The sequence below is a fragment of the Engraulis encrasicolus genome, chromosome 17 (assembly GCF_034702125.1).
Source record: "Engraulis encrasicolus isolate BLACKSEA-1 chromosome 17, IST_EnEncr_1.0, whole genome shotgun sequence".
Taxonomy (NCBI): domain Eukaryota; kingdom Metazoa; phylum Chordata; class Actinopteri; order Clupeiformes; family Engraulidae; genus Engraulis; species Engraulis encrasicolus.
The window spans coordinates 37083280-37095356 of record NC_085873.1 but is presented as its reverse complement, the minus strand read 5'-3'; the positions used below and the strand labels follow the sequence as shown (position 1 = coordinate 37095356).

The window sequence follows — 12077 nt, the reverse complement described above, 5'->3', positions numbered from 1 at the left end:
AGAAAATAAAAAATAAAAATAATAAGGCATAAATAATATGGCAAGCCTGGGAAGGTAGTGCTTAAAAAAAGACCTTTCAAAAGCACCTGACAGATGCGTAGGGGGCGGTGAGCAGAACCACCTAAGGGTGCGAATGGCTGCACTCAAAAAACAACAACAAAGTCCCACATGAATCAAGCCAAACAGAAAAGAAGAAAGAAAATGTACATGTTTATATGTTTACATGTTTCACCAAGATTATATCAAAAAGAAATTCGTTCAAAATGGGGGGATATTTATTTTATTTATTATTTTTTATTTAAAAGTAATTTATTTATTATTGTACGTATGTATTACTTTATTATTAATTTATGTATTATTTATTATTATTTATTTGGGACTTTGTTTTTTTTTTCAGTGCAGCCTTTGTCATTGGCAACCTGTTTTTTTTAAGCACCACCTACCCAGGGGTGCATTTCTGGAAAGCGTAGTTGTTGCCAGTTAGCAACTTCAGTAGTTGCCAATGAGAAATTGCATTGCAACCAACAAAGTAGATAACATAGTTAGCAACATACGCTTCCCAGAAATGCACCCAAGGTTTGCCATATTGACCCTGAAGAAGACTTGATAATATCGAAATATTAGTCTTGGCATTTTGCCCAATAAAACAGTGTAACATCTGAAAATGTTCTGGTGATTGCCTTCTTTTGAAGCATAGTGTTTCTAGTCTACAGCCCCCCAGGGGGCATTGGGGAATCCTTTAGGGGCATTGCTAATGATACAAAACATGGACCTGTGGGGTACTACAGTATACTACAATTAGATGCCTTATATGGCATTTATGATTTGGTATGTGCTTATACGCTACGTCTGTCTTGTGATTGGTCAGGTGTGGTGGTGAAGAAAGGCCAGGAGGAAGTGGAGGTGAGATCTAAAATGGTAATTTCCAACTGCGGCGTGCTCAACACCTTCAACAGGCTCCTGCCCCCAGAGATCATCATAAAGCCTGGTGAGTCCTGACATTACATTACATTACATTACAGACAGATAAAATTAAACAAAGCATGGGTTGTTATCAAGATATGAAGAGTTCAGATGCAAAACCCCCTAACTCCATTTCTGAAGATCGGCACTTCTATATTTTTAGAGAACCCCGTTGTTGGTTTGGTTTACAATCATGTACTTGATAATACATATAAATAGTTATATTACATAAATAAAATTAAAAAATATGCAATTTTGATAGCTTTGTATTAAATAAAAATGAATTAAGATTATTTTCTGAAATGGCACTTAGGGGGTTTTGCATCTGAACTCTTCATATCAAAACAGAGGTATCCTACTAGCCTGGCCATCGCACATTATACAATTTTTGTCTCAAACAACATTCATGAGCAGGCATCTTGGTCTACATTTCACCTCCTTTATCTTGTGACGAAGCCCAACCCGTCCGGTTACGTCAGTCATCGCTAGGGTTTTACGTGGAGCTAGCCTTGGGTCAGGGTGTAGGCTATCGTGACTTACAGTAAGACCGCAAACAGATGTCATGTAGATCACAAAGCATATAGGAAATATTTAATGTCATCTGGACCCTGCAATTTAGCAATTTAGCACCAGTCAAACCTCAATATCAAAGACCTCAAAACACAAATCATGTACCGTCTATTTCATTCTATTCTATTCTGTGCTATTCTATTTTATTCTGTACAAAAATGTTGACAGAACGTGCTACAAATGCCTTAGCAATCTCTTTGTATCTTACTTATGTGTAGAAATCCAAGAGCGTGTGAACCTCCTGAAGCCAGGTAAAGGATGTTTCCTCATCTTCTGCGGATTTGATGCCACCCCAGAGGAGCTCGAACTCAGCCAGGCCACCAACTGGTTCTACAAGGACAATGACATGGACCAGATGTGAGTGCATCAATATTACATCCTTGGCTCATATGGTACCTCACACTCAGAGCAAATTATAACATAACCTTGTCCTTCAACTGAAATGGCCCAATTGCACTTTTGGAGCAGCAGTCTCCAAATTGCCATGTTTGTCATGTTTGGTATGTTTACAATGACTGCTGAAAGTGCAGTATGTGTTGGGTTAGATAACTTCCGTAGTCTCATAGTGCACAATATTCCAACAGTGGAATGCTCTAATCATTGTTGAAAAGACAGTACTTATTATACACTTATTATACTTATTATACAATACTACACTACTACGACATTACACTAAGCATTTAGTAATACATGTAGATTACGACTTGGTCATTGCCATTCTGTGTACTTGGTCATTGCCATTCTGTGTGCTAGGTTGAATAACTTACACAAACTGAATGAATTTGTGATTGTGTCGTAGGTTGGATAACGTCTCTACTATGAACTAAGTAAGGGATAACTGCAGACAAGGTGACATGTTATACGAGGTTAATTGCGAGGCAGAGGCTCCGAACTCTGGCGATGTGCACAGCACAGAGACAAGCGTTACCTCCGCCAAGCCATTTACCTCATATAAACGGTCGGCCCCGAAGGCCGTTATCCCGCTTATCTGCCGTTAGGGTAGGGTACTTTTTTACTCTCTGATTGTCTGTAAAGTTGTAGGAACCATGTCGGGGGCAGCCGTGGCCTAGTGGTTAGAGAGTTGGTCTTTCATTCTAGGGGTTGCCGGTTCGAATCCTCCATACATCTCCATCCATGGCTGAAGTGCCCTTGAGCAAGGCAACTAACCCCACATTGCTCCAGGGACTGTAACCAATATACTCTGACAAATAATAGTTGTGAGTCGCTTTGAATAAAAATGAAAGCGTCAGCTAAGTGCAATGTAATGTAATGTAATGTAATAATGTCAACTGCACCAGAATCTTGTGAGCAAAATAGACGCATCGCTATGCGGGCGTTGCTCCTAGAATCTTCGTTTGGTATGCTGACATTGAGATTATTTAATTTTCTGTTGGCGATGTGCATGATTTCTTTAGATACCGTTGGCATTCAAGCGAAGGTTCTGTGCACATCTAGCACTTGACACACGCTTGACGCCTGACCGGTTCTCAGGGATTAATGGTGACCCCATCAGCCAATCAGAAAAGAAATGAAATGAAATGCAATTTCTTTGTGTCAGGATGGATAACTTCTTCAGCCTGAGCAAGGAAGACGCCCCAGAGAACATCCCCATGATGAACCTCAACGTCCCCACGGCCAAAGACCCCTCAGCTCAAATCAGATTCCCAGGTGTGTGTGCGTGTGTGCATGTGTGTGTGTGTGTGTGTACACTGTAAAAATGTGAAGGTTCCACCAGGAATCCTCAACTGGTTTGTGGGGGAACCCAAAAGTTCCCCTGAGGAACTCCAGAGCTTCTCTGAAGAGCCTAAACGTTCTTGAACAAACCTCAAATTTCCTAAGAGCATTTAAGAGTTCAGTTAGTTCTTTCACAGTGGGTTGCCTCGTGGGAACCTTTATGTGTTCTCCAGTTTGCCAATGTGGAGGATCCCCACTCATGGCCGTAACTACCATTGAGGACACAGAGGTCATATCCTCAGTATTTCAGTATCTCAGAAATGTAAAAAAAAAATATGATGAAAATCGATCTATGATCAACAATAATCAATTCAGTCTTCACAGGCCATCCCCATTTATCATCAAGACAGTGATTGATGAAAATGAACTTAAGAGTATGACTGAAGAGTTTGAAGCATTCTAAATGTACAGTATGCAGTACAGCACCCAGTATTTGACCTCGGTATTTGAAAATGTCTCGTTACGGCCTTGTCCCCACAGTAGAATATGGGGGTGTCCCTGCAGAAAAAGTGGGAAACCACTGACCTACAGCACAGTACACACACCTTACACCAGGGCTATTCAATTAGAATTTCATCTGGGCCACATTTCGAAACCAAGAACTTCAATCGGGCCACACATTTTCAGACATCATGACCACTGAAATGACACTTAAAATCAGTAGTCCACAAACAAATTTGAAACATGTTCCTCTAACCTAAAACTTAACCACATTGAATGTGAATGTGTAAGACAAGCAGAGGATTCACAAGCAAAAATGTGTTGTACTGCAGTAACAAAACTGAAATGTATACTGCTTCAGTTGGGGGCCATGCCTGGGCCGCATGTGGACTGCATCTGGGCCGCATGTGGCCCTCAGGCCTCCAATTGAATAGCCCTGCCTTACACCCTCTCCTTGTTGCTACCCTGAGCAGGTAAGACCTCCATGATCTTGTTGACCTACGTGAACTCTGACTGGTTTGAGGAGTGGAACGAGACGGTGAGGGAGAGAGGAGACGACTACATGGCGTACAATCTGAGATTCTTCAACCACATGTTTGACTGGGCCTGCCAACACTACCCCAAGCTCAGAGAGAAGGTAAAAACAGATGCACACACAAACACACACACACACACACACACATGCTTGTGTGCCATACCTATGCCATACCTTATCCTATTTGTGTCTTAATACAGCTATTCTGTGTTTGTGTGTGTATCTCAGCTGGTGTACCAGGAGGTGTCCACCCCTGTGTGTAATTACCCGGGTACTTATCAAGGAGCCATGTACTCGGCCGAGACCCTGGACCGATATGACGCCGTATCCATCGCCAAGAACCGCTGCGACACGCCTGTCAAAAACCTCTACCTCTCAGGTAAGAGGATAAGGTCTCTCTCTCTCTCTCTCTCTCTCTCTCTCTCTCTCTCTCTCTCTCTCTCTCTCTCTCTCTCTCTATCTCTAGTATTCCTTTAACCCCTTAATGCACGCCGTACCTCCTATGACATGCTGTAATAGACATTGAAAGTTAACTGCTATTGTACTACACTACTATGACAGTGCACGGGGCCTTTAGTAATACATCACGACTTGGTCATTGCCATTCTGGTAACAGCTAATTTATAATGCCGTGTCTTAAAGGGTTAATGTTTACCCTTTAATATGAGACCATAGCCATCTTCCTTGCATATAATATGTACCCTACATTGACTGCAAAATCTTTACTGGTCTTGAATCCTTAAGCCATGCTAATTATCCCTTTGTAGAACTGTCTAAATCAGACGTGCTGTAACTTATTGAGGACAAAGTTCCAACTTCCCCTTGGTTGTGTATTGCTTTCTAAGGGCGGAATTCTCCCGTCTCCTCTTAAGTCGGTTTTACGCACGCACTTTTTACGCGCGTGGATCCTACGCGTATTCTCCCCTCTGAAATATGACCACACCCCTCGTGCTTAACTCCGAAAAACAGCGTGTAGCCCAACATGGGCATGATAGATACTAAATGTGGGGATGAGTCTTCCCCGACTTCATCAGTTGTGGTTTCAAAGAAACCACGGAGCATGGATTTTCAGATCAACCATGTGAAAACCTCGGCAGTCCATTGAGATCCAAAACTGAACTTAAACTTTGAATTTAGAACCATGTGCCAAAAGTCCTCGTGCAAAAGCATCTCAAAATCTAACCTCAACTCATTTTCACAAACACAAGGTTAGTAGTGGAGGTGAGATAATGAGATGGAAACGCAATGTGTACCTTTGGCGGGAACTCAGCTGAGCGTTTTGGTGCGCAACAGGTTGATTGAAATAATAAATATGATTAAACGTGTATGTGTGTGTGTGCGTGTGTGTCTCTGTGTGTGTGTGTGTGTGTGTGTGTGTGTGTGTGTGCATGTGTGTGTGTGTGTGTGTGCGTGTGCGTGTGCGTGTGTGTCTGTGTGTGTGTGTGTGTGTGTGTGTGTGTGTGTGTGTGTGTGTGTGTGTGTGTGTGTGTGTGTGTACGTGTGTGTCTGTGTGTGTCTGCGTGTGTGTGTATGTGTGTGTATGTTTTGCAGGTCAGGACGTGTTCAGCACTGGTGTCGGTGGGGAACTTTACGGGGGTCTGCTGTGTGCCGCCACCGTGCTGAAGAGCACCCTCTTCGCAGACCTGTTCCTCATGAAGAAGAGGCTCAAGAAGGCCAAATGAGATGCGCAATCGGCCAACAAACTGCTGTGAGGACATCCAATTGGCCAAGAGACTGCAGTGAGAACACCCAATTGGCTGAGAGATATTACTGTGAACACTTGATTGGGCAAGACATTAAGGAAAGAAAGAATACCCCACTGGCCAACACACTACAGTGTAGGCCTGTCACGATATTCAATGAGTCAATAAATCATTCAATAACTTTTTACAAGCACAATAAGTTGTATTTGTGTGCTTATTTGCCTTCTCTGCCTCATCACTCGCTATACCGATAGGAGCATTGACGCTTAAATGTTGGTGTTCTTTTAATTTTCGATGCAGTCTTGGCTCAAAACATGTTTTATATTCTTGCCCCGGTAACGTGCTCGCGACTTATTACTGTTCTACTGCCAATCAGGGTTTGCTGCAGCACTTTCTAGCCTTGGCAAGCTCAGCATTGAGACAGTTAATTTCGTCAGAGAAGACAACAACCCATTTCTCCATGGCGAAGACGTGTGTTTGTGCAGTGGTGCTGTCGTATAACTAACATTTTTATCTGGTGTTGTCATTTTAAACAATGCTAACCTCCCACTTAAATTATCTTTCATATGACTCCACCTGACATTTGTTGTCTGTTCTTTTTACAGTAATGTTCACTAGTTCAATATATGTATTGTTTAGCTATCGACGCTAAAAGACCAAGGAAGTCGAAAGTCACTCCACACATCCCACAGTAACAGTGTCTTCCAAATGCTCGCAATTCTTAGGCGCTAACAAGTCAGACAACCAGGTGAAGAAGAGCCTACACAAGGTATTAAACTCTGCATAGAGCAAATAATACGCAATGGCTTCTGAAGTTTTATTGTGTAATGAAACAGAGATACACAATGACGAGTCTCGGAGATACAGTTGGCATTTGTTTACACTTCAACACTTCAGCATTATCCTGAGCCTATCTATCTATCTATCTATCTATCTATCTATCTATCTATCTATCTATCTATCTATCTATCTATCTATCTATCTATCTATCTATCTATCTATCACCCACCGCCTCTGCACTTTAACTTTTATTGATTTTTTATCCCATTGTCATAAAATTGTTTGAAAACGTGACGCGAGAAAGACAATATTATCGTGTATTGTGATGTGAGAACACCCCATTGGCCAAGAGACTGTAGTGTTGTGATTGCCTGATTGGTTTAAACACTACGGTGACAACACGGATTATGCAATATGATTGAGTACATTGAGAACGCCCACTTACAAAGAGTCATCAGTGGGACTCACACAGACAATGGTTATATTATTGATATTTACTTTACTTTTACTTACTTACTCTTAATTACTCTTATTTTTACTTTCTGACTTACTTATGTCCTTACAAGACATCATTCACCAGTTTTGTGCATTTTTGTGCACATTTCATGTTTTGTAGAGTGGTAGCTGGTGAACTCTGTCTTGATGGCAAAGGTCAAAGTTTAACTACTCACATATGCCCTGATTATTGCATTGACCTCTCACACTTCTCCCCACGCATATTATTTGAATTATTTTTAAGTGTGCAGCATGCAAATGATCTACATTTCACGGTATGTTATGTCTTTCTATTGTATGTATACTGCCTCTGGATGGGATTAAGCTTTGGAAGAAATTGGAATTTTTTTATTACTGTACCATATGCCATTGTTTTTTATTTTTGATTTGGAACTGTTACATTCACTTCATATTACATTATATTGTGCATCATAAATATGTATCATAAAACTCTCTTTCATGACTTTCAGTGTGCCAGTTGGTGGAAGGTGTACAATGTTAAATATTCAATATTAAAGATCTCTTCAAAAAACTTTTTCCTGAAAATGCTTTTTCCTGAAAATACGTTTCTTAGTAATCATGTCAAGTAATAACAATATATACATAGACATAGTCTCTTCATGAGCATTCTTTGGCTGTACAGTGTATCATCCTAACTCGTCAATTTCTAACCACCTTTGACTAGACTGCATTTTTTTGACGAAATGCCAAAAGTGGCATGCACCTCAAAGGTGCTCCCTTGCAGCAACATAACTTCACTGAAATTTAGGGTTAGGGAAAGGTCTAGGTTTAGGCCACATAGGGGGTGCATCCCAATATGTGACCTTGCCTCCTCCACTTGTGCTTGTCTCCTCGTCCCGCCTCCTGGCCCCTCCTGCGTGGAGAAAACGATAAAGTTTCCCAGCTGTCAGCCTCGCCACAACAACTTTTGAGGGACTGTTTTTCATTCACCATCCCAATTGCAAATGAGAAAAAGACTTTACAATTGAGCTTTTGCAAGATATTGAAATATAATGCTGTTGTCAGTGATGTCATCATGACGAGAAGCAAGTGGAGGAGGCAAGTGGAGGAGGCAAGGTCACATATTGGGATGCACATAGGGCCTTTCCCATTTCTAATCTCTACTCCTATCCGTACGCCTTCCCCATGCCCCTCATGCTTTCCAACGAAGCTGTAAGTTGTAGGGCTTGAAACGCAACCGCTACGAATTGGGATATCCCTTCAGCAATCAAGGAATGACACTCACAGCTGTCACTAATTCCATGCATTAGGTTGACGTTAATAAAATAAAACGTTATTTTTTTCCTGTGCGTTTAACGGAGAAAAGGGCCATCACACATTTGGGCAATGTTAAACTTAGTACAATGGAATAATTATTACCATTCAGGGATGCACAATGCATTCAGGAAAACCTGTCGAAGCCCTCTGTCGACGGAGTGTGGTGTCGGAAAATCTACACGTGGAGGGGTGGAAAGCCCTTCGCCGTACCCCTACCCATCTGTCTGAACGTGAATCGGGATGCCACTATGCCTACACGTGGACGCGCAAAACGGAGGCAAAGGGGATCGGCGTAGGGCTAAGGGGTGTAATGGGATTCACCCATAGCCAACATGCCATTACAGTCTGGTCAACGGTAGACATACTGTGGCGAGTTGGGATGATATCACAATAACAATCAGCTTGGGTCCAAGTATTGGATATCTATTGAAACCAGGCAATTATGCTAACAATATTACTGATGCTATATGGTGGATGAACCATGTAATGTTGCTGTCTGTTCATATTATCCAAAGATCATAACCTAGGCACATTTAGCATTTTCTGTGAGTATGACCTGAATCTTCCACTGGGACCTGCTGCTATTCAAGGCAAGGCAAGGCAAGGCAAGGCAAGTTTATTTATATAGCGCATTTCATACACAGGTGCAACTCAATGTGCTTCACAAAGTTAACAAATGTAAATGAAAGGAAAACAGGGAAATGAATTAGAGTAAAAAAAAAACATTTAAAACATTAAGATAAAACATAAGGTAAAAATAATAATAAAATAAAACATAAATAAACATAAAACCTTGAAAAACATATGCAGTCTTCATATTTTAACTGTTCGACGACAGAGGAGTCTGGCCTCCTTTTTTCCGTTTACCTGATAGAGTCTAGAATTGTCAGGGTTTTGTCTTCTCTTATTTTACCGTCTTTTCATTCAATCCTCAGAATTTAACTGTTCGACGACAGAGGAGTCTGGCCTCCTTTTTTCCGTTTACCTGATAGGGTCTAGAATTGTCAGGGTTTTGTCTTCTCTTATTTTACCGTCTTTTCATTCAATAATTTAAGAAAGCATCTGAGAACAGCTTTGTCTTGAGTCTAGATTTAAAGCTATCAATAGTGGGTGCATTTTTTACGTCATCTGGAAGCTGGTTCCAAAGCTTTGAAGCATAGAAGCTAAAGGCTGCCTCTCCACACTTTGTTTTGACTTTAGGAATCACCAGCAAATTCTTCTCCGTTGACCTTAGTGACCTGGTCGGTGCATACAGCTGAAACATATCCAGTAGATATGTGGGTCCCATTCCATTTAATGATTTAAACACAAGTAGCATTGCCTTAAAATCAATTCTGTAGCTTACTGGGAGCCAATGCAGCGATCTTAAAATTGGAGTAATGTGGTCAAACTTCCTTGTCTTTGTAAGAACCCTTGCAGCTGCATTTTGTACCAGTTGAAGCTGTTTAATGGTCTTATTGGGGAGGCCAGTAAATGACTGTTACAGTAATCAACTTTACTAGAAATGAAGGCATGTATTAGCTTCTTCAGATCATGTTTAGACATCAGGCCCCTAAATTTAGAGACGTTTTTTTATGTGATAAAATGCAGACTTAGTAATAGCTTTCATGTGACTGTTGAAATTTAGGTCACTGTCAATGAGGACCCCAAGATTTTTAACTGTTTCCCTTGGTTTCAGTCCCTTCGTTTCAAGGATAGTAGCAATCTTTTGTCTCTCCTCTCTTTTCCCAAATATAATTACTTCAGTTTTTTCTGTGTTCAGCTGGAGGAAATTGTGAGACATCCATTTGTTAATTTGGTCCATGCAATGATAGAGTGATTCAAGGGGGTGTAGTCATTGGGGGACATAGATAAGTAGAGCTGGGTATCATCTGCATAGCTATGGTAATTTATGGAGTTATTCTCGATAATGTGTCCCAGTGGCAACATTTACAGATTGAACAGTAGTGATCCCAGAATGGAGCCCTGGGGGACCCCACAATCCAGAGACATTGGTGATGAAGTATGTCTTCCAATGGCGACAAAAAAACTTCTTTGTTGTAAGTACGATTTTAACCAGTCGATCACTATGCCCGTAAAGCCAATGTATGTCCAGTCTATGTAGTAGTATAGAATGATTAACTGTGTCGAAAGCAGCACTTAAATCTAGTAGCACCAAGACGGATGATTTGCCAGCATCAGAATTCAATCTTATGTCATTCATAACTCTAATAAGAGCTGTTTCAGAGCTGTGGTAGGCACGGAAACCTGATTGAAACTGATCAAGGTAGCTATTAGACGTTAAAAAGGCAGTTAATTGGTTAAAAACAATTTTCTCTATTATTTTACCCATGAATGGTAGATTGGATATGGGCCTATAGTTGTTTAGTACCAGTGCATCCAGGTTGTTCTTTTTCAGTAAGGGTTTCACAACTGCTTCTTTCAGACAGCCTGGGAATATGCCTGTTTGTAGTGAGGTGTTGATGATCTGAAGTACATCTGGTGATATTAGATGTAAGATGGATTTGAAGAATGCTGTTGGTAGAATATCTAAGTCAGATGTAGAGGAGCTAAGACTTTGTACCGTTCTATTAAGAATGTCTACATCAACTAAATTAAAATTTCTCATGAGGTTAGGATTTAACTTCACCGTAGCAAGTTGGTCCGAATCTTGGGTCGGTTGCACATGTGTGAGTATGTTTGTACGTATTTTTTCAATCTTTCCTTTGAAAAAGGATGCAAACTCATTGCATTTGCTGACTGAGAGGAACTCAGAGGGCATTTGATTTGGGGGCCTTGCTAGCTTTTCCACAGTGCCAAACAGGACGCGTGCATTATTAATATTTCTGTTAATTATGTCAGAGAAAAAAGATTGTCTAGCTTTAGAAATTTCTTGGTTGTATTTCGAGAGTGTGTGTTTATAGATTTGGTAGTGGACTTCAAGTTTGGATTTACGCCACTGTCTTTCAGCCCTCCTGCCACTGGCGATTCTAGGGGGGGGCAGGGGGTGTCCAGGGCCACCCCTGGGACGCTATTGTCCACCCTACTGGCCACCCTTGATTCGACAAGTAATTAATAAAAAAATATATTTTTAAAAATAAATAAATAAATATACAATAATAACAACAGTATAAGACCAATAATAGGTAATTATCAGGTAATCATTCAAGTTCGTCAACCCAACAACAAACAAGAGAAAACTGTCAATCCATGGTGATCGCTGGCTGACAGATCTAGGGTCAGTTTTACACTTTAACTAACACGACAGTCGTTGGACTGATGCTGCACAAGGCTGATTTCTGATCAGTAGGCTTACACGAGATGACCACTGCGTGTCGCCTGCTGCCCCTATAGTCGCTTATTTATCGTGAAAGATCTGGCAACCCCGCACCAACGATGCTGAGGAGCACTGTGTCACCTGCAGTTCCTTCACGAGAGACCGCATCCACTAACTGCCTGGACAGTCTAATTTGGACAATAAGGTATGGCAATTTAATGATTTGTTGGTTGTCTGAATGTGTTGGAAAACCTAATTTTGAAAACTGTATGCAAGTATTAGCAGCCAGGAAGAGCCAAAATACGAGATAGCTACACGAAAC

At 41.1% G+C, this 12077-nt stretch overlaps 1 protein-coding gene across 1 annotated transcript in view; it reads left to right on the top strand.

Moving 5' to 3' along the window:
• The window catches only part of LOC134467460 (inactive all-trans-retinol 13,14-reductase-like), a 12028-nt gene extending 6103 nt beyond the window's left edge, over positions 1-5925 (top strand). Inside the window, exons 6-11 of the mRNA XM_063221334.1 lie at positions 869-988; positions 1752-1890; positions 3092-3201; positions 4182-4345; positions 4472-4622; positions 5795-5925. Coding sequence (XP_063077404.1) covers positions 869-988; positions 1752-1890; positions 3092-3201; positions 4182-4345; positions 4472-4622; positions 5795-5925 — 815 coding nt within the window. The remainder of the gene's footprint in view (positions 1-868; positions 989-1751; positions 1891-3091; positions 3202-4181; positions 4346-4471; positions 4623-5794) is intronic.
• The last annotated feature ends 6152 nt before the right edge of the window (positions 5926-12077 follow it).